The 23,833-nt window shown below is 37.0% G+C and overlaps 1 protein-coding gene across 2 annotated transcripts in view; it reads right to left on the bottom strand.

Annotated features, from left to right (window-relative positions):
• The window catches only part of LOC308689201 (copine-8), a 148,520-nt gene that overhangs the window by 91,979 nt on the left and 32,708 nt on the right, over window positions 1–23,833 (bottom strand). For both annotated transcript variants that reach the window (XM_081362788.1, XM_081362787.1), the window contains exons 2-4: window positions 21,646–21,686; window positions 11,048–11,094; window positions 8,487–8,590 (exon numbers count right to left, since the gene is read on the bottom strand). In XM_081362788.1, coding sequence (XP_081218914.1) covers window positions 8,487–8,590; window positions 11,048–11,094; window positions 21,646–21,686 — 192 coding nt within the window. The remainder of the gene's footprint in view (window positions 1–8,486; window positions 8,591–11,047; window positions 11,095–21,645; window positions 21,687–23,833) is intronic.

The following is a 23,833-nucleotide window of genomic DNA, read 5'->3' as shown; positions in this document are numbered from 1 at the left end:
CTGTGGAATACTTGATTCTGATTGGTCAATCGTGCCATCCAGCGGTATGTTATCCCTCTATAACAACCAGTAAAAAACGATAACACACAGGCTCATCCGGGTAACTGAAGTCGGCGCTTTATGCTTGCTAAGAATGGTTTTTCCTAATGGATGTTTTGCGTTTGGTGAGCTAATAAAATATTAAAACTCAAATCAATATTTTGTGTACAGTTATGTCTTCCAGGTATCACAGACTCATTCTCTCTTGTTTCATACAAACGCAGCTGCTGCCATTTTGCGACGATTGTTTTGTACACTGTTGGATTGTAAGATAACAAACATGTACGATTTTAAAAGAATTTAATTTCAAATCAATAACTCTTATCCCCATAATTGTTTACGTGGTGAAATACTGTGTAATCCGCTTTGCTGTCATTAATATATGATCGGGTCCTGATCACCCTGGCAGGGTTTATTCTGCGATAACCGGCTGGATGTACATGATTCCTTACATATCCTGCACTTTTCCCCCTTAAATTCCCCCTTAAAAATGTTTCAGTCAGAAATTTTTCACATTATGGAAGTTAATTCATTGCAATTAGGGCTTCACATATTTAACACTTCGTAGAACTCTCGTTTGGTTACCGTTCTTGACAGTGAGCGATACTTTTTCTTGGCAAATCTGTTCAGGCTCAAGTTGGGCTTTAAGTGAAGCACTCTAGGACATCTACATTTGTGGCTTTAAGCCATTACAGTGGTTCTTCTTGCATGTTCCAGTATGTTTGGGGTAATTGTCCTGTAGGCGGATGTACTGAACTCTCTGTCCTCTTGCATACATGCAGCAGGTCTTTGCCTCAGGAGATTCCAGTACTTAGCACCATGCATTTTTTTCTATCCTGGAGTTTTCCAAGACCCTGTCGCAGAGGAACATCCCCAAAGCGTGAAGCTGCCACCACCCTTGTCCACTCTAGCGTGATGTTCTTCTCAGTTTGATGTGCTACTTTAGGAATATGCCAAACTGAGGCCCAAAAGCTCTTCAAAAAATAAATATGCTCTTAACTCAGAATCTTCTCCTTAACTGAGGCTCTCGTAAACCTTTGGGCAATGTAAAGTACCTAAAGTATGTTAAGCTCTAGCAGCGGATGTTTAGGTGCCAAAAATGGAAACTACTCTCTGCTTCCTTGTTTTTGTCCCAAAGTCTTGTTTTCAATTTGCATATGCAAATGGTCTATATCCTGTAATGATTCTTTATCATAGACATGACGTTTTTTTGATAGGACGTTCAGTTTTGAATGGGCAGTTCTTCCATGATTTTTCATCTTTTCAAAAATAAACCTCTCTGTATACCTTTTATATATTTAAGCCTCGGAAATGTTCTCACATTCTTGTCATTATTCATGATCTAATTTCTACTCAGAATGATCTTCAGAATTCCAGGTCCTTGACCTTCATGGTCTTTTGTATTGCTGGAAATGAACAGGAACTCTCACTGACACAGATCCATGTATTCATATAAATGGACTCAAGCCAAGCAGTTACAGTACGTGACTCGGAGAAGAATGTTTGGTAAAAACCCAATAATCAAAGTTATAATAAAGAGATGAATGCTTGAAAGAATATGTATTATGTTCTGGTCTTTTCTCAAATTAGTGCACTTTTTCAACAGTGCCTGGAAATTTCCATCTCAGACTGTCCAAATTGACATTGAAAGGATCCTTGTTCCCAGAAGTCAAATCCAAAGTACCATTCATTAAACAAATAAACAAAATGTGTGACCTAACACTAAGTTCACACCTCTAGAATCAACTCCGAGGCTTTTAATACGAGTTCTTCTAAAAATCACACCACTCAAAGCAAACATGAGTTGTAATGTGACATGAGATGCAGTGTTCCCAGAATATATACACACACACACACACACACACACACACACACACACACACATACATACATACATACACATGTACAGCAATAAGGATTTGCAGAAAGCAGTTTGGTTTAAAAGTGACTCATACATTGCTACACAATATACAACAGACAATGGACCTTTTACCTAAAAATTTCGCAAACATGATCTCACCATTAAGTAAAAATCTCTATTAGCTTCCCTTTTATTCTACTTCTTCATTCTGCTATTTAGTAGAAACAATTGATATATGAATTAAAGAGATCTAAAAATAAAAAAAGTCTAGTTTCACACTCATTAGATCCAAGACCACTAATGAATTCCACTATAAAGACATGAAAATGACAAAATGCAAACAGCCACTCTTGTTCCCCTCCACTGAGAAACAAGACCCAGAAAATAAATTGTGTCCATACGTAGAGACGCTCAGCATAGCCATTACAGCCAATTGTAGCGTAGTGTGCTGTCTGCCCACACACACAACAGACCCTGAAGGGAACGACACAAACAGCTTCCCATTTACACACTCTGACTAAACCGCATTATGCTTCTCTCTCCGAGCACTATTTATAGCACCACATGCACTGATGGGAATCTGTCAGTCTAACGTACACAAACATGCACGTAGGATTCAAACAGTCAGCACTGAAACATGACACATTTATCACAATCTGCACTGCTAATGCTAGAATTTACTCAGATGAAGTAAGATCAAAATTTATACAGAGCAACAGGTTGGTTGCATTGTCAGATCATATATATATATATACACAGCAAAATCCCCAGAGTAAAATTAACTCTGTTCAGAGAACATTTGGTCCCTCTCTACAGAGAGTTAAAATAACTCTGAAACAGAGTAAAAGTTAATGAGATACTTAAGTGATCAATTAAGTGATGATTGGGCATTAATGATGAACACCTGCTGTTAACAAGTTCTCAGCAGAGGAGGATTAAACAACTCCACAAACAGCATTACCAGCTTCACTTATTACTAACCAGACTAACTTTATTTCTGTCATACGTTTACAGAAGTTCGTATTGAGAATTGAGGTTTAGATGTTGACGATTTATTGAAAATGTATGATCACCATTATCGTGATGAATGTTTCCTTTAGTTGGGCAGTTTGAGTCTAGCTTATATTTTTGAGTGTTTATGGTTTTTGTAACAGCTTTTACCAAAACATGTAATTTGTTGCAAAGAATGCCAGATGCAAAGATGTTCAGGTGATCTAGTTTTCAACCACAAAAAGTAGAATGATGCGCTTATATCATCACTGTCCAAAAGTGGTCATTTGATGTTAATAGATTATGTTCAATAACAATACTCTCTTGCCACAAATTGGACATTTTGAATTTTTTTAAATACATAATAGGGGATTTTTTTTTTTTCTAAGACACAGACATCAAGAATCAGCTTATGAATCTCAACAATGGTAACATGTTTCATGCCGCAATGCATCCTGGGAGCCATGAGTTTTATACTATTGTGGCTCCCAGCATGCATTGCTGCATGAAGCATGTCACCATTGTTGAGATTCATAAGCTGATTATTGATGTCTTTGTTTAAAAAAAAAAAAAAAATCCCCTATTATGTATTTTAAAAATTCAAAATGTCCAATCTGTAGCAAGAGAGTATTGTTAGTGAATATAATCTATTAACATCAAATGACCACTTTTGGACAGTGGCAATATAAGCTCATTTTTTTTACTATCTGCTGTTAAACACTATATCACCTGATCATCTTTGTTTTTGGTTTTCTTTGTAACAAATTACATGTTTTGGTAAAAGCTGTTACAAAAACCACAAACTCGCAAGAAGAGTCAAACTGCCCAACTGAAGGAAACACTCATCACTATAATGGTAATCATACATTTTCAATAAATCATCAACATCTAAACCTCTGTTAATTCTTAATAAGACCTTCTGTAGATGTCTGACAGAAATAAAGTCAGTCTGGGGTGCGTTTCCCGAAAGCATCGTTGGCCAACTATGGTCGCAAGTTCTGTCGTTACCAATAGAGTTCAATGGACATTGCGATGAACTTGCGACCATAGTTGGCCAACGATGCTTTCGGGAAACACACCCCTGGTTAGTAATAAGTGAAGCTGGTAATGCTGTTTGTGGAGTTGTTGAATCCTCCTCTGCTGAGAACTTGTTAACAGCAGATGTTCATCATTAATGCCCAATCCTCACTTAATTAATCACTTAAGTATCTCATTAACTTTAACTCTGATTCAGAGTTATTTTAACTCTCTGTAGAGAGGGACCAAATGTTCTCTGAACAGAGTTAATTTTACTCTGGGGATTTTGCTGTGTATATATATATATATATATATATATATATATATATATATATATATATATATATATATATTTTTTTTTTTTTTATTATTATTATTATCACTGAAGAAATTGGTGCTACCAGTACAACACTTGATGTTGTGATGCTAAGGTTGTGCGGGTCTAAGGCGTTGCTATGTTGATACTAGGTTGTTCTGAATTATTTTTAACCAAGTTGCCACAGTGTTCTGCTTGTGTATTGTCAGTTAGCTACGCAGTTTCTGGTGAGTGGTTTCTAGAGCGTTGTGTTCTGGGTAGTTGCTAAGGTGTTGCTATGTAGTTGCTAGGGAGTGCAGGGCTTTTGGTACAGCATTGTGTTAGGGGTGCCTGCTAAGGAGTTCCGGGTGGTTGCTAAGGTGTTGCCATGCAGTTGCTAGTAAGTGCTGGGTGGTTGCTAGAGCATTGTGTTCTGGGTGGCTGCTAGAGAGTTCTGGGTGGTTGCTAAGGTGTTGCTAGTGAGTGCTGGGTCAATGCTAGAGCGTTGTGTTCTGGGTGGCTGTTAGGGAGTTCCTGGTGGTTGCCAAGGTGTTGCTAAGGAGTTGCTAGTGAATGCTTGGTGGTTGCTAGATAATTGTTAGGTGGATGCTATAGTGTTAGGGTGGTTGCTAGGGCATTCTAGGTGGTTGCTAAGGTGTCGCTAGTGAGTGCTGAGTGGATGCTAGAGCGCTGTGTTCTGGGTGGCTGCTAGGGAGTTCCTGGTGGTTCCTAAGGTGTTGCTATGAAATTGCTATAATGCCGAGTATTGCTAGAGAATTGTTAGGTGGTTGCTATAGCATTCTTGGTGGCTGACTGATAAGGAGTTCTGAGAGATTGGTAAAGCATTTCTATGGTAGTGAGTGCTGGGTGGTTGCTATGGTGTTAGAGGGGGTTGCTAGGGCAGTGTTTCTCAACTCCCAGAAAGATTTAGATGAGAAACATTGTGTCTAGAGTGTTTCTAGATGGTTGATGGTGTGTTCTGGGTTGCTGAGTGAGCTCAGAGTGGTTGCTAAGGCATTGCTCTGCAATTACTAGTACTGGGTGGTTGCTAAAGTGTTGCTAGGTGGTTGCTATAGTGTAACGGGTGGTTGCTAGAGTATTTCTAGATGGTTAATTGTGCATTCTGGCTGGCTGTAATGGAGTTCTAAGGGTTGCTAATGCATTGCTATGCATTTGATAGCAAGCTCTGGGTGGTTGATAGACTGTTGCTCTGGTGTAAGGAGTGGTTGCTAGGTTGTTTCTAGATGGTTGATCATATGTTCTGATTGGCTGTTAGGAATGGAGTGATTGCTAAGGAGTTACTATGCAGTTGCTAGTGAGCTTTGGATGGTTTCTAGAGTGCTGCTAGGTGGTTGCTGTGCTTATGCACATAAATGTAATAGCACACTCTTCTTCAACAAGCTGCATGATTTGCTACACAGTTTTAAGCATTATACGTGAAGCCCAAACGCTGTGGGGCGAATGATGTGCCAGAGTGTAACACTCAGTGTCAGGAGTTTGTATAAATCTACCCTAAATATTCCCAGAAGTAATAGTAATGCTTGCTCAAGAAGGAATACAGTGGTTGGTTCCAAAATCAATGATGGGAGACTTTGAGCTGGGCTTTAATTAGATTACGGTCTTATGAGGGGAGTTCACGCGTGCCTGTTTCTCATTACGGAGAAAGAACAGCATTATTAAAGCACAGACAACATGAATCATTCTCTTCTGCCGTGTCACAGCACAATGGAGAGATAAAGACATAAAGAGAGAAAGAAAAAAAGAGAGAGGAAAAGAAAAGCAAAAAATATTGAAGGATCTCTGAATCGTAAAATATCTCTAGGGTTACATATAGCTCTACCTCAAATATATCTATTTATCATCTGTCTGCCTCTTCTATTCGTTTGTGGGGCTCAATCCCCCTTGTTGTCATGGTGACGTGCCATGTCATCCTCATCATTGGTGCTTTGGTTTCGCTATCGTCTCGGAGGCACTGCCCACGCGACCTCATGACCCCCTCTCATGTCTGCTGCAGATTTACAGACCCAGTATGACAAGCCGTCGAGCGGGGACACCGATCCACAGCGACAAAACACACACACTCTGCCTACAGACATACACACTCATGCTGAAGCCTAAAGACACACAAACAAATTCCTCACACACACTTGGGCCAACGGATACAGAATGACTCATATCTGTTCTAAAATACAACCATAAATGCCTAAATACACACATACAAACACATGTAGACAGGCACAAAACTATAACAAATATTAGCGCATACACACATACACAAAGGTGAAATGTATACTACAACACCCTTTGGAAAGATCCAAGATTTGGACATACATCCAAAATTATTTATTGTAATTACGGATGGAATGATCCTGATTTAAAACAAAATTTAAGATAAAAAAAAAATCTTAATTGAAATAAAGCTGAAATAAAAATAAAATATATATTTTAAAAACAGTTAGTTGCCTGCATGGCAACTAACTGAAATAAAATAATATTTTTTTTGAAGTACTAAAATTAAACTTAAAATTTAAAATGAAATAAGAATTAAATAAAGCTTAATATAAATATATTAAAAACTAATAAAAATAAAAAGAATGTAACAAAATAACTAAAATTTAAATAAAAATACAAATAAAGACTAATTCAAAATATTAATAAATAATAGTATATTATTTACTATATAGTATAATATATATATATATATATATATATATATATATATATATATATATATATATATATATATATATATATATATATATATATATATATATATATATATATATATATATTATAGATTATATTTTAGAGTTATATATTATATAATATTTTAGAGTTTTATAAAAAATTATATATACACAATTATATACGTGCACAATTAAATATCAGGTCTTGAATGAATAGAAAAAAAAAAGTCTAATATCAACCAGCATAGTCGTACAACACACCCTGTCATCATGGAAAGCGACCCTAAATGCTTATACAGCAAATCAGCAAATGTGTTAGTAAGCTATAATTCTTATTTCTGGTTTTTCTGTTAGGGTCGCAGGCTGCTCTCTTGACTGTACAGAATGTGTGACTCATGAGAAGGGGTTTTAGTTGTGACATCTGCTTATAGAAGTGCACAAAACACACACTGACAGTTCTCTTATGGTTGGGTTTACAGTAGCTGACACATCTGTTGTTAAAGTGTGACTCCAGTGTTTGATGTACTGAGATGTCATGCCTAATAATAGTGTGAATATGAAATTTTACAATTTAAGTTCTTGTCCAAGTTGAAGTTTAATATATTCACCAATAAGACTGGTTTAATAAATGTTTATGTACCCTACTTATTCATTTGCACCAAACCTTCTTGTTCAAAACTAATTAGTGACTGAAGATGTGGGCTGGTGAAAAATCTGAATTCGTTGACATTTTAAATACAAAAAAAAAAGGATAACAAGAAAGGGTATCCTCCAGTTTTTTCCTTCTCAATCATGAAACTATTTGAATGTCTTTTCAATTACATAACACATATCACATTCTATAAGCAAATTTTAAATAAGCCACTAAATTAAGAAACTAATCAACAAATCGTTTCTACATAAACTTTACACCTCCCCCCATGGTCTTATTTAAAAATAATAATAATAAAAAATAAAAAAACTCACAGTGGAAAAGTAACATAAGTTTCTTGGGATATCAAGAAAATGAAGAAATAAAATCATTAGGATCAATAGGATCATACATGTAACAAAAGTAGTGGCCAAAAGTGATGGAATGTCTGGAATGGATATTTGTTTTTAATGACCTTAAAAGTTCGATTAAACCATCAAAATATGAGGAAACTATTTCATATATATATTTTTTTTTACATTTTAAATATGGGAGAAGAATAAAACACTAAACTTGGTTAAGGTATTTATCTGACAAAATTATTGGCAAAATAGGCAAACTATATATAAAAAAATACATAGAAAAACAAAACACAGGAAAAAATGACTACATACAGCATACATTGACTACAACATAAGTTATTAATATTTTGCTGGTTTTCTCATGTTTTTGCATGTGTTCATACTTTCATTGTATGACAGCCTGGTCCAAAAATATCCACTCAGTTTGGCACAAATAAATCAATTGACTCAACTATAATTGCACAACTATGCAAACAAAATATTTAACGCATTTTCAATAATATTTGAATAAACGGTGAACATGTCAATTTTTCTAGGCCAGACATTAGCTTTGGCTGCATTTACAGTTGTGGCCAAAAGTGAAGGAATATCTATTGATACTTACAGATCAAACCTTATGTTCTGTCTTTCTTCAAAGAAGTAGTCCAATACGAATTTGCGCACAAAATCTGGGTTCAAAGTGTTATCGATAACTTCCGTCCGCCCAAACTGAAAAACAAAGGAAGGTCAATTGAAACGATTTACATTAACATATTTTTATTTTAATCCACCCTCTTCACCCTCTTGTTTTTTCACAATCTTGAGGTAGCCTTCATTTTAATAGTGTGATTTCTAGACCTGGAAAAGTCATGTAAATTAATAAAAACTTTAAACGCCATGGGCATTTTTATAATGAATATACATTTTAGTAGTTACACAGTCACAGTCACTCAGTTTGGACTTTTTTTTTCATTTGCACCATTTTTCCCTGCCTTGTTTTGTTGTCATGGTTTCTGGTTTGAGTCGTAATCACTGTTGGCTGTGTGTCGTTTAATCACCTTCATTTGCACGTGTATTTAAGTTCCCTTGTTTCTGTTCATTGCTGTCGAATGTCATCTATGTGTTTCACTACTCTTACTCTGTGTATTACCCTGTGGATTAATTAAAGACTGCCTAATTATCTCCGTCTTCGTGTTCATGTGTATTATACCAGCACAATCCGAGACATGCGTCAAGCTTTAAAATATTTAATCAAAATTTTGTGCCAAACGCGTATGTTATCAAATCAAAACAGATGGAGTACATCTGATTCAGTACATATTTTAAACTAGTTCTAAAGTTCTACAGTCACATTTATTGCTGTTTGGCAATTTTTTACAGGTGAAATCCAATCATTTCAATAGGATTCCACATGATCAGGATCTTCCCAAGAAAGTGACTTCTGAGTGAACTGTGATTCATGCATCTATACACTAATATCTATACAATGAACTGTTTTCACCCTTGAAATTTCACTAATTTGACCACACCTTCATTAATTATCATTATTACATGGCTTGGTTGAATACAACCCCTTCAGGCTGATACGACGTGAAGCGGAGGGGTCTTGTATCAGCCTGTCGGGGTTGTATTCGCTATAACAACCGCCTCGCTCTACATTATCCCTTACTTAACCAAGTGTATATGAAAAATTTTGTAAAGTTTGTCGAATCCTCTTTTTTTATTTCTATGCTTTCTTTTCTTTATCGGAGCAATCAGCAGGACTTTATTTGTACGTTCTAAGTGCAAATTCAAGTTTTCAATGTTTACTACATAACAGGCACAGTGCCAGGATTCCAGTTTTGGATGGGCCAGACCAATTGTGGGTGGGCCTTAAATTAAAAACGTTATCAAATCACTGTTTAACCTAATAAAAATTACTGACTAATATGCTGTTATATTATCTGTGCTTACATAATAGAGATGTTAATAGCTTGATGCTCTTTAAATATTTTGTTGCATTGTAAAAAGTTTCGGTGCATAGGACGGACCTATCCGGGATCGCTCTCCTTGATTCTGACCAATGAAGAGCGCTTTGGAATCTCTATTACGCATTATACCTGGCTGTGCTTTAGCGCATCTCTCTATAGACATAAGGCCGACTGTAAAAGTAGTCAGGAATCTAATATTTCTCCAAAACATAGTTTAGTTCTGCTCGTATAACATGAGGCCGAATATTTCACAATTACATTTAATTGTTTTAAGTTTTCAACATGACAGATCAACAACACAGTTTCAATCAAATCTGGTCATAAGTGGCAATAGACCTGTTTGATGAATTCATACAACATTCATTTATTTCGATTTCATTAACAACAGACTGAGCTTGGCTTATTATACAGAGAAGATGCAATAGAATGTAGCCTATAGGCTACTACGAGATAATAACTAATACAATAGGCTACCGCCAATTCACGGTCATCCACAAAGATTAACAGCTACATCCGATCCCGAACCTCACTGTCTGCTGAACTTGCGCAGAAACATCAAAATAGACATAACCAGCTTTTTAAAATTGTTTCGAAAACTCGACTGGTGCTAGGTGACGTCACCTCGCCCCATAGGATCCACAACGAGCTGTATTTAGAGCTTGATTAAATAAATGCTTTGTTTATAATAGGGAGGACGTCTTAAGCTATGAAACTTTTGAAAACTAAACATTTAGACACCCATAACGCTGTGCCTGCTACATACACCTCCCACTTTCTTGCTACCTTCAACACCGTTCATATGGAGGTCACATGACAGCATTGAGAGGTGCGTTAAAGCCTTGACATGAATCATGTAAAAGGGACTTAACGTTTTAATTAGCCGACTTGAAAAGTGGGCTGGAGTTGTCATGATGTAAGCGTGGGCGAGAATGTTATTACATCTCCTGTGTGGCTTATCATATTTCACCAGCTAGTGATTGAAGTTAATAAATACACAGTCCTCTTAATGGGGCTTTAGAAAGCCTGATATTTCCTGTTATTAGCTGGGAAGGCAAAAATATGAAGAGCTGATCGACACAGAAAGCCAAAAATAATTGAGATTATTACTCTGAGAATATTCCAACCCCACATTTACATGTATGAATATTTATGCGACCAAGGGTCTGCCAAGGCCCTTCAAGGGGTCGATACGACTAAGCCAGATTGTTTCACTCACCTCTCTCCACTCTTTGTTGCCAATGGCTTGGGTGTACAGCACACAGACTGCGGAGAGAAAAAGAGATTGGGTTACACAAAGGCAGAGAATTTTTCAAATGCCAGAAGACCTTTGACATTCTTAACTCAGATTTGTAGTGTGTAATCTTGTGGTCTACTGTATTTGAAGAGAAACAGCTTAGAATCAGAGTGGGGGAATGCGATGAGATAAAAATCTCACTGGATGAGCTACAAAGCTGACATTTTCAACTCACCCTCATGTCGTTCTAAACCTGTATTACTTTCTTTAAAAAAAATACGATATTTTGAAGAATGTTGGTAATCAAGCAGTTTCAGTGCCCATTGACTTCAAGCCATTTTTCTAAATATCTTTTTGTTTTTCACAGAAGAATGAAATTCATAGACTTTTTGAATGTATGTAGGGTGAGTAAATTATGAGAAAACCAACCCTTTTAATAATAAAAATAAAAACTAAATAGCAGAGTGTCTATTTACATCAAGTGCCAACAGGTTGCCTTGAGGCTATTTAGACTAACTTCGCCTATAATTGTCTGATTGAGCCAGATAAAATTATAAATGAAGTAGAGCAAGGCGGGTAGTGTTAGTGTTTGACGCGACCGACCCAAGTTTCTGAAACTCATTTTTCTCCCTTTTCCCATCGCATATCAGCTCAGAGAGGTGTTTATTTTAAATACAATGAAGAAAATATTTGAAAAGTTGAAATAAAATGCCTAATGGCTACTTAATAGAGAAAATAAAGCGTTTAGTGGCTATTTAATTGGCCTATTATTGGAATTGGATGTGGTGTCCTCATTAAAAAAAAAAATTAAACATGTGTACCAGATTTCATGTGCAAATTCATGCATACAGTTAGTGAATGAGACCCAATGTCCTAGAGCTGTGGGTAAAGAAAAATGGCTACCGAATGTCCGTGTGTGTGTGTGTGTTTTTGCAATCCAGAAACGTAAAGCCTAAGGCAACACTACTGAAAAATGCATTTTTCATTTCTTATAACTGAGTGTGTGTACATTTTTCTATGTGTGTCATGGTTAATGGTAACACCAAGAGACTCGGCCAACAGTACTCAGCATAATTAAGATGGGGGCTCAGCACAAGTGCCCACTTGCATGAATGCAAGGACCCTGTCAGCTGGCCAGGAAGACCTGCCGTCTATTCAGTCCAGCTGATCATGAACAGAACCAGTAAGAAAACAAATGGCAGTAACATGAAAATAAAAAGACACTTACAAAAGGTCAAGCATAGCTACAGCAATGCATGAAAGCGAAACAGGTGGAATAGTGGACAAACAAATCTGAAAGAAAAGAGAAAGCAGGCAAGAAAAAAATGAAGCAGGACAGTAAGACAAGTACAAGCATTAGAAGTATGGAAATCAATACATATAATGAACATAATAGGAGGGTGATTGAAAGCAGAGCTGCTCACTGTTCCTGCACATGGCACAAAAGGAAACAGATGTTCAGCTCTCATTGTTCTTGTTCTTGTTCTCTGATCAATAAATACAGAGTGTTTTCAAAGATTTGATATCAGATTTCAGTGAATATAGTAATAAAGTATCTTACAGTATGTAGGAACGTAGCAAATGAATGGGTGAATGAGTGAATGAATAAGTGACTAAGAAAGTCAATAAAGAAATGAGTGAAAAAGTGAGAAGAATTGTGAGAAAAAGATATGAAAATGTTTGTGAATGAGAGAGACAGAGAATAATTAAAGGGGTGGTTGATTATGATTTCACTTTTTTAATTTTAGATAGTGTGTAATGTTGCTGTTTGAGCATAAACAAAATCTGCGAAGTTACAATGCACAAAGTTTAAAGTAAAGGGAGATATTTGCTTTTAAAGAAATCGTTTTTTAAGGACTACAACAAACGGCTGGTAGGGACTACACAACATTTCTCCAGGGTTAGTGACATCACTAACCCTGAAATTTACATAAACCCCCCGGGAGCGCAATTTATAGATTATCATGACAGAATATGCTAATCAATGACTAGAAGATAACTACACATAAGCTACATTAATTTATCAACTAACCATTCAGAAATGTCCTGTTGCTTCTACATGTTGTCACTTTTTCTTGATTCTCTCCATCATTGTCTGACTCCGGTTCGAACATAAAAGGCTAAAAGTTTTAGAAATTTTCAGTGTATGTCTGTGTGATGTAAAAGGACACAAACTCTTGAAGCTCCGCCCCCTGTGCCGGGAGCATCAGCTCATTTGCATTTAAAGGGACAGACACAAAAACGGTGTGTTTTTGCTCACCCTCAAAAAGTGACAACTTTAACATGCTGGTATAAAAATATCTGTTGGGTGTTTTGAGCTAAAACTTCACATTCACACTCTAAATCAAAGAATTATTTTACATCTTGTGAAAGGGGCATTATACCACCCCTTTAAGGAAATGAATGAATGAATGAATGAATGAATGAATGAATGAATGAATGAATGAATGAATGAATGAATGAATGAATGAATGAATGAATGAATGAATGAATGAATGAATGAATGAATGAATGAATGAATGAATGAATGAATGAAAAGTTTAAGTAATTAATGTGTTACTGTGTGAATGATTGAGCGAATGAATCAGTGAAAGTTGAGCAAGTGAGTAAGAGAGTGAATGCATGAGTGAGTGAATGAATGACTGAGTAAAAGGCAGAAAAAGTGAATTAGTAAATTTATATATAAACTACCATTCAGAATGTTGGGGTCTGTAAGTTAAAAAAATAAGTAAAAACAGTAACATTGTGAAATATTATTACAATTTAAAATAACTTTTCTATTTTAATATATTTCATAATGTAATTCCTGCACAGATAGACCCCAAGTGGTGCTCAAGAACTTTCCCTTTTGGCTAGATGAGTGAATGATTTGCTGTAAGCAGTCTGCAGTGTGCTTTCAGAAACCCTTCATCTTCCCCATCTCCACCTATGATCTGTTGCGTTTTTTTTTTTTTTTTTTTTTTTCATGTATGTTATATGTGCAGCAGCAGCATGTCTTACATGCTCACAGAAATGTCTGTGAATGTATTGGCAGTAGCAAGTCTCTGTACTTGCTCTGCAGCAGCAGCGTACAAATCTATTACGCCAAGACCAAATACATTAACATTACCATACCCATTACCATGTCAATCTCTCCAAGAGTTGTCATGACAGAACCATTAAAACAGCTCACTACAGCCAGCTCGGAAGCTAAGCAGGGTCGGGCCTGGTTAGTACTCGGATGGGAGACCGCCTGGGAATACCAAGTGCTGCAAGCTTTTTAGTTTACTTCACTAATGTTCTAACCTTTTAAATAGCTCGATTTTGCCAGCAGATTTCGCTTACGGCTATACCACCTTGAGCTCGCCCGATCTCGTCTGATCTCGGAAGCTAAGCAGGGTTGGGCCTGGTTAGTACTTGGATGGGAGACTGCCTGGGAATACCAGGTGCTGTAAGCTTTTTGTTAAAAACAAACTCAGTGTCTCTGAGTTTCTTCAAAAAGCCTGAAAGACTCTGAGTTTCTTCAAAAAGCCCATTTTTGGCAGCAGATTTCGCTTACGGACATACCACCTTGAGCTCGCCCAATCTAAGCTAAGCAGGGTCGGGCCTGGCTAGTTCTTGGATGGGAGACCGCCTTTTAAATAGCTCGTTTTTGGCAGCAGACACAATATTGTCAATTTTTACTGTTTTTGCTCTATTTTGTCAACAAAAATAGTTCCAAACTAAGCAGGAAAATTGTGTCTCCCAGCAACTCAGTGTTTTGTCTTTTGAAACATTCACCGTTTTTTTTAATGAATCGGGTGAGTCAATGATTCAGTGACCCATTCAATGACCCATGACCCATTCAGTTGACCCTAGCTTCTTTCATGACTGAATCGAGCAGTTTGAGCGAATCGTTGAATGAATATTACACGTGCAGCAGCAGCAGAATGTCTTACATGCTCACAGTAATAATCTTTAATTTTACTTTTTATTAATAATTATAAAAGGAGTGCAATTTTTTTTAACTTTCGCACATGCCCCCCAAAATGTCTGTTTACATCTCTGAATTTAGACACAGTTGCTCCGTTGCGCTTAAAGAAGATTAAAGAAAATAGTCCAACGCCGTGGTACAACGAGCACACTCGGGCCCTTAAGAGAGCAGCCAGAAAAATGGAGCGCAACTGGGAGAAAACAAAACTAGAGGTATTTCGCATTTCATGGAAAGAGAGCTCAATTACTTACAGAGAGGCTTTAAAAGCTGCTAGATCTGCTTATTTTTCAACCCTATTAGAAGAAAATAAACATAATCCTAGGTATTTATTTGAAACGGTGGCTAAACTAACGAAAAATAAAGCTTCAAGCACCGAAGTTTCCAAGCAACACAGCAGTAATGACTTTATGAACTTCTTCACTTATAAGATTGATAATATCAGGGACAAAATTATAACTATGCAACCGTCTACTACAGTATCGCATCAGGCAGTGCATTGTAGTCTCCCTGAGAAAAAATTTGATTCATTCGTTGCTATAGGAGAGGAAGAATTTACTAAACTCATTAAATCATCTAAATCTACAACATGTATGTTAGACCCTATACCGACTAAGCTACTGAAAGAAATACTTCCAGAGGTCATAGATCCTCTTCTTAATATCATTAATTCGTCTTTGTCTCTAGGATACGTACCAAAAAACTTTAAGCTGGCTTTGATTAAACCGCTTGTTAAAAAAACGCAACTTGATCCTTCAGAATTAGTCAATTACAGGCCGATCTCGAATCTACCTTTTCTGTCAAAGATATTAGAAAAGGCAGTATCCTCACAACTGTGTTCCTTTCTTGAAAGAAATGATATCTGCGAGGATTTCCAGTCCGGATTTAGACTGTACCATAGTACCGAAACAGCTCTCGTTAGAGTCACAAATGATTTGCTCTTATCATCCGATCGTGGTTGTATCTCTCTATTAGTGTTACTCGATCTTAGTGCTGCATTTGACACCATCGACCACAACGTTCTTTTAAATAGATTAGAACATTATGTTGGCATTACGGGAAATGCACTAGCATGGTTTAAATCATACTTATCTGACCGTTATCAGTTTGTAGCAGTAAATGATGAGATGTCTCATCGATCACAAGTTCAGTATGGCGTACCACAAGGCTCAGTATTAGGACCGCTGCTGTTCACTCTGTACATGCTACCATTAGGAGATATCATTAGGAAACATGGAATTAGCTTTCACTGTTATGCTGACGATACTCAGCTCTATATTTCTTCAAAACCTAACGAAACTTATCAATTCACAAAATTAACGGAATGCATAGCGGATATAAAAAATTGGATGACTTGTAATTTCCTACTTCTAAATTCTGAAAAAACAGAGTTTCTAATTATTGGACAAAAAACTTCCTCACGTAATAACCTAGAATACTGTCTAACACTTGATGGCTGCTCTGTTAAGTCTTCGTCGTCGGTTAGGAACCTGGGTGTGCTCTTTGATACCAATCTTTCATTTGAAAGTCACGTGTCTAGTATCTGTAAAACTGCATTTTTCCATCTTAAAAATATATCTAAATTACGTCATATGCTCTCATTGACAAATGCGGAACAATTAGTTCATGCGTTCATTACCTCAAGGCTAGTTTATTGTAATGCTCTACTGGGTGGTTGCCCTGCACGCTTAATAAACAAACTACAGCTGGTCCAAAACGCAGCAGCTCGAGTTCTTACCAGAACCAGGAAGTATGACCATATTAGCCCAGTTCTGTCAAAACTGCACTGGCTCCCTATTAAACATCGCATAAATTTTAAAATATTGCTGATTACTTACAAAGCACTGAATGGTTTAGCTCCGCAGTACTTGAGCGAGCTCTTAACGCATTATAGTCCGTCACGTCTATTACGATCTCAAAATTCCGGCCAGTTGATTATACCTAGAATATCAAAATCCACTGCTGGCGGTAGATCCTTTTCCTATTTAGCACCAAAACTCTGGAACAGTCTTCCTACCATTGTCCGGGAAGCAGACACACTCTGTCAGTTCAAAGCCAGATTAAAGACACATCTCTTTGACCTAGCATTCACATAATACATTATAGACTTCTATAATTTAATGTTATGCTGCATAGATTAGGTCAGCCGGAACCGGGAACACTTCCCAAAAATCCTGATGTACTCGTTACATCATGAGAAGAATGGCATCTACGCTAATTTTAGTGTCTGTGTTTATCCCAAGGTTTTTCCTGCAGCCTGCCGGATCCAGGCCGTATCCAGATCTGACGAAGGACCTTCACCTGGACCGATGACAACGCAGTGCTGAAGTGCCAACTAGTCTCTCCCTATGGAGGATCCCACTACCACTCTACAGATAAGGCGTTGTCGGGAAAATTCGTCTTGCGGTCCTACCCCAAAGCAACAAATAAAATAAAATTCCTTATCAAAATTTATAAGGAAAGACAAGTATTTTGTTTAGGCTTGGCTTGTAGGGAATTCCAAACCTGCGTATATTCTAACGCACATAACTATAGAACCCATTCTAAATGCGCATGTGACCGCCATGATCTTTGCGACGGAACCAAATCAATTAAAACTAACTTTAGATGGAAATAACTTAACTCTGCTGTAAAGCCGAAACAATCTCTGTTACCTTAAATTATACGCTTATCTCTGTAAAGCTGCTTTGAGACAATCTACATTGTTAAAAGCGCTATATAAATGAAGATGACTTGACTTGACTTGAATTCCTGTGATTGCAAAGCTGAAAGTCTTCAGTATCATCCGATCCTTCAGAAATCATTGTAATATGCTGATTTGGTTGTGAAGAAACATTTATTATTAGCAACGTCCTACTTTAAATCAATTATTTTGTGGAAAGATGGAAAGACTAAATCCAGTAAAAGAAAAGCTTTTTTTTTTTCAGGATTCTTGGATGAATAGAAAAGTTCAAAAGAACAACATTTAATTGAAATAGAAAACTTTTGAAACATTATACATCTTTCTCTTTCTTTCTTTCTTTCTTTCTTTCTTTCTTTCTTTCTTTCTTTCTTTCTTTCTTTCTTTCTTTCTTTCTTTCTTTCTTTCTTTCTTTCTTTCTTTCTTTCTTTCTCTTCTTTCTTTCTTTCTTTCTTTCTTTCTTTCTAAAACAACAACTTTTGAATGGCAGTGTATTCATGAATGAGTGAGTGTTAGAATACATATGTCTGCATCTTCTTTTCTATCTATCTAATCATTTATTGTACACCCTGTTAGTCACATGCTCATAAGACATGTGCTAGTCATTATACATAAGGAGCAATGTTGCATACGATATAATTATGAATGAGTTATTTGTCTCTCAGCTCAGCTGACAGTCTTCATTCTTTTCTATATGGATCTGTAATTAGAGAAAATAACTGACAAATATCATTGATAAGGTTGTGGTGAAACCTCAATGCTGTTGGAATATGGATATGATGAACATTCATATGAAGTTGTTCATGTGGTTTTGAATGTGATTTAGACTAAATGTGTTCATAAAATTCTAATTATGAGAAGTATTTGAGAGTAGGCCATTAAAAAATAAAAATCATTAAAAATAACAGGAAAAAATAATTATGAAATCTTTTAAAACACCCAAAGTAGGTTAACAACATTAAGTATCATCCTTTAGACAGCTCTCTTCGCCTGTACTTCTGAATTTGGATTACTCTTATATTGTGGCATTTAGATTTTCTCTTCAGAAGGACTTTGTGGAGTTGAAGGCAAATGTTACAATTATCAGTGCCACCCACGGTGTGTCTATATATGAGGCCCGTGCCAAATTCAGATCTGAAACTTCACACAATCAGTGCGAGAGAACGCAAACAGAGTGAGTCATGCGATTGTGTAAGCTTTCAGATTGTGTAGAAAGTCCCCTCTTAACAAGGCTGAGAGCAGTTGGTCGTACTGCCGTACACCAGGGGCTCGTCCTTCGTACGTCGCTAACTCAGTTAGCTGGATTTGATTGTTGACGATTTGGCATGATCTTGGATCGTTTGGTTCTTCGAAAGCTCATCCTGGACTTGCTGTCATGGCAACAGCTGCGCAAGCTTAAACCTGCTCGGGAGCAGCTTATTTAATGTAAACAGGATTAGATCGCAGCTTCATAAGCGGAGCTGATACGGGACGTCCAGCGCAGCGCGATAGTGCACTTTCTGAGAAGCTTTTTTTTTTTCTCGTGCCTCGTGAGATTGTCGTTTACATTATTAAATTGTTGGAAACGCACATTTATTTTCGACTTGTCGGAGTCTGGCTTTTAAATACAGCACAAACTGTTTGCATTGCCCTAAGATTATTTGCGAGTGGCTCTTTCCTTTACATTATTGGAGATGCAGAGAACTTGATGGAAAGTGCTGTCTGTCGTGTCATTTGGAGTTTACCTGGCGCTTTTAGGTTTAAATTTTTTTTTTTTTTTGGCATTTCCAAGCCACTTTTTTTTAAAGCAATTTTTTTTAGGCTATCATCATTTTTTATGAAGATCATACAATCATGACCATGCCGATTACAGTATATGTCACTCAGGCTTCACTAACGTGATTGGTACCATAGACTATAGGCTGCCATCAAGGCCTCAATGAAGGGGATTATGTGAACAGAAAGGGGGATTATGTGAACAAAGGGGGATTATGTGAACAGAAAGGAGGTTCACAATGTAAATGTGCAGCCCAGTTACAATTGGGATTCTTAATATTCCAGATTAATAATATTATATCAAATAAAAAAAGGCAGTTGACTAAAATCTTCCATAATCACAAATGTGAAAGCAAAAAGGCCAGGATCTGTGCATGACTTAAGAATTTTCAGAGATTCACATTCCTGCACATTATTTGAAAGTGGTAAGGAAAGTTCCACAATTAAATATCAAGCTCACTGTATTACATACACTTATTGATCCTAAAAGAACTGCATTTTTTCATAGGTGATTATGACATGTTCCTGCAGACAGGTGTTTTATGACCCCATTCCCTGACCCAAACCAGTTACAATGCAGCTCTAGCCAGGACAAGGGCACACAATGAAATGAACTTTGGCTAACTAAAGGGAAGAGTTCAGTGTCTGAAAAGTCTGAGTGTTGCACACCTGACAGGGCCTGTGACATTGTTGCATGTGCCATATTACACAACATTGCAAAAAAAAACAAAAAAAACAACACCTTTCATTAAATGTTTAATAAAAGACAAATATGCCTAGTTCATTGAGTTTTATTTCAATTGTTCTTTGTAAAGAAAAGCCAGTGGTCAAGTGCCTGCAACAAGAGATATTAGACACATGCCTCATGCAACAAATAAAAAGGAAGAGTTGTCTATACACTGCCCACCTGTAGGCCTATCTCCTCTGTCTGTGCAGACTCTTCTGTAGGCCTTTCTGTAGATGTGGAATCCTGAACTTATATTGCAGCCATAAAGCATACAAGTATAAATTAAGTAAAGTTATTTATGCACTTGCAGGTAGGCTAGTTCCTCCATATGACAGTTATCTGAGAGGGTTTATTCACTGTCCAGTGCAATGGAAACAAATGGACATTACAAAGTCTTATACTTTCTTTCCTTTGGAAAGTTAGAAAATGCCCACTTACTGCATATTTCAGCCACCACTTTATTGGGCACAGATACAAGTGTTGGTGTATTATGTAAAAGTGCACAAAAGAGGAAAACACAATGTCATTACAATGAACTACACTCGGGAAATGTGATCAATAACTCATGGCAAAATATTTTAACATAAGTTTATCAGTTTTCACTTTCACAAGTCAAAGCAATTCATCATTACTTTTAATGCGGCCTTCATTTAATGCAGCAATATTTGTTCAATTATTTTGCAGTGTAGGCTACTAAGATTTTTTCTTTTTTTCAGCCTTTTTCTTGGTTGCTTTTATAAACAGACAACCATTTATTTAACAGTGCCTTTTATAGAAGAGAAGAGACTATAATATAACTAAAAATTACCATTAGGCTATGTAGAATATTTTTGTACTTCACTTTTATTTGTTCCCATGTTCTAGTGTGGTGACTCTGACATTACAATGAACAAAGTAGCCTAATTATGCAATTATTAAAATACAAAAAAGGCTAATAAGTGATAAAAACATCTAACATGGCTACTTCTAACGGATTTAAATTGTCTGCTACTTTTTGCCAGCCCTCCTGGCTTTTGCAGACTTTGTGTTCCCTGGCGTTTTGATTAAACATTAAAATTCTGAATAAACTTTGACTAATAGTTCTTGCTCTGCAGAGGAGAAAAACTGTGCGCGCTCTTTGGCCACGCTGAGCAGCCAATAGCAGCGTTGCTGATCAATGTTTCTACTATCGATACATATCCCCTTTTAAACCAGCGCATGAACGCGCAGTTATCTCAGATAACTCAATCCAGCTATACTAATCATAAACAACAGGTGAGTTCGAAGAACCCAATTAGCCGGATCATGATTAGCACGATGATATCATCTTGGATGTGTCATTTGATCTCAGATGTAATAAGCAACGTACGAAGAACGAGCCCCAGGTCATAGTAAATCATGGCAGAATCTTTAAGTTGGATTGGCATATTTCACAGTACAGTATGCATTTGTGCAGCAATTATAAAAAGGGACAAGAAAGACATTCTTACTTGGATCTGATTTGGAAAACGTGTCTCTGTCGAGCAGGTTTCTGTAAAAGGAAATAAACATGAATAATTATTATTATGCAGGAAGGAAGAGAAACTGGAATTTCTGTGTGTGTTTGGTATGCGTGTGTGTGTGTGAGAGCTAACATGCGTGTGTGTACCTAATTGCACATATCTGTCACGCACAGTCTAGATGATGATGAAAGAGTTCAAACAGGTTTAAATAAAGAAAAGATTTATTGATAAATCAAACTCAAATAATCCTTAAAAGCTAAGAAACAGCATGTAGACACAACACACAAACACACCAGACAATGAATTGAATGAAGTGAGGAACTTTAATACACATGGTGATTGAACTCAATGATGAACAGGTGTCAACTAATTAATCAAAAACCATGGTAACAAACGAAGAGTGGGAAACTGGAACAAAGGAAAACTGGTAACTGAGAAAAAAACTAACTAAGGGTACGTTTACACGACAACGATATGCTTAAAACTGAGAAGTTTTTCCTTTGAGTCTTCCCCGTACAGACGACACCATAGTCAAAACGATCACAATTCACACGGATCTGCGAAAACGACTAAAAACGCTGTATTCTGCTGCCAGGCCATTAGATGGCGATGAAACACTATAGACTGAAGACGTAATACGCATGTGCATGACGTCATCGTCTACAGAGATTCGCGTTTTTGCTGTTTACACGGAGACCGTTTTCAAAAACTTGCACTTTGAAACCCGTTTTCAAAGGTTCGTGTTTCCAGGCACCGATTATTAATATTTGCTTGTATTTGATACTCATATTTTTAGCTGTCAGGAATAACATCTGTTAGGGTTAAGATGTGAAATAAATAAATAAACTCAACAAGGCTTAATTTAATCAAACATACAATAAAAATGTTAATACTGAAATATGATTACAGTTTAAAACACATGTTTTTCTATTTTTCCAATGCTATTTAAATGTATTTTCAGCAGGGTCTAGTGTCAGTGTCACCAATACTTTTAAACTTCAAATCTCCTTAACTGAGCATACACTGAACAAGTGTCATCACAATAAATTAGAGCATAACAATTTCCGTTCTGTTCCACCTGACCCCACTCTCTCTTCCAGAGTCACTTTAATAGCAAATACAATGTGTGTCTTGACCCTCACAAGCTAATTACGAAGTACTAACGAAAAGTGACAACCATAGAACACCAGGTTAACTGCAGAAAGATCCACCACAAAATTCACAATAAGACCAAGCACATATACAATAGGCTTGTTTGAGATGAGCAAAATCTGCGCAGAATCGATCACCGGTGATCAGCGCGAGATGCATGCCGGTTAGAAATGTGTCCGAGTGCGGTCCGCCTTGCTCTGATGTCATGCTGACGTATGTCAAAAATCTCTCGCGAGCGCAAGGCGCACGTGTCGGATTCTGCAGTCGGGCGCAGTTGCTCTCCACCGACTGCGCTGATCAAAAGCATGATGGGAAACGACTTGCTGACGACACAGCTTAATGTTCATTGGTTTAAACAACCGTGATGTATTGTTCTCTTTTAAAATGTTTGATTTTAAAACTCTGATAGGCTATCATGTTTTATGTGTATACGTTATGTGATAATATTCCCAAACTATCTCAGTGCGATCTCTATGGGTTATGCAATGTAATTTTTATGTAAAAAAAGAAAGAAAAAAAAAACACGTCTGTATTAAAGAAAAAAGACTGATAAACATGTATTATATAAGTAGGCTACTTTGGGTGTCTTGTTCATTATATTTATTTTCATATAAAAGCAACAGAACTTAAATTCCATCCATGATCCAGTTTATTAGCAACACTGTGAACGAGCGTGAATCCAGTGAATCCCGCGATATCCGCCTTTGATCTCACAGGTGTCAGATCCACTGCGAGAAGAGAGATCTGTCCGGCTTGCCTGCGCTTTTTTCACTCCTCCCCTCACTGCAGCCGCCTACTCTCGCCTACATTTCAGGCGAGGCGAGGCGCATCTCAAACAAGCCTAATGACATCACAGCCATGACCTCATTAACATGTGACCACCCCTATTTACTTATGCAGTATTCATGAGCTTGGCCTAGGGCAGGGTTCACCAATCTCGGTCCTGGAGGGCCGCTGTCCTGCAGAGTTTAGCTCCAACCAGAGCCATAGAGAGAAAGAGTTGCGACACTCTTTGATGTCGCCG

The sequence above is a fragment of the Scardinius erythrophthalmus genome (genome assembly GCF_964197995.2).
Source record: "Scardinius erythrophthalmus genome assembly, chromosome: 4".
NCBI lineage: Eukaryota > Metazoa > Chordata > Actinopteri > Cypriniformes > Leuciscidae > Scardinius > Scardinius erythrophthalmus.
Note: the sequence above shows the minus strand (reverse complement) of the source record. Positions and strands in the feature narration are given on the sequence as shown.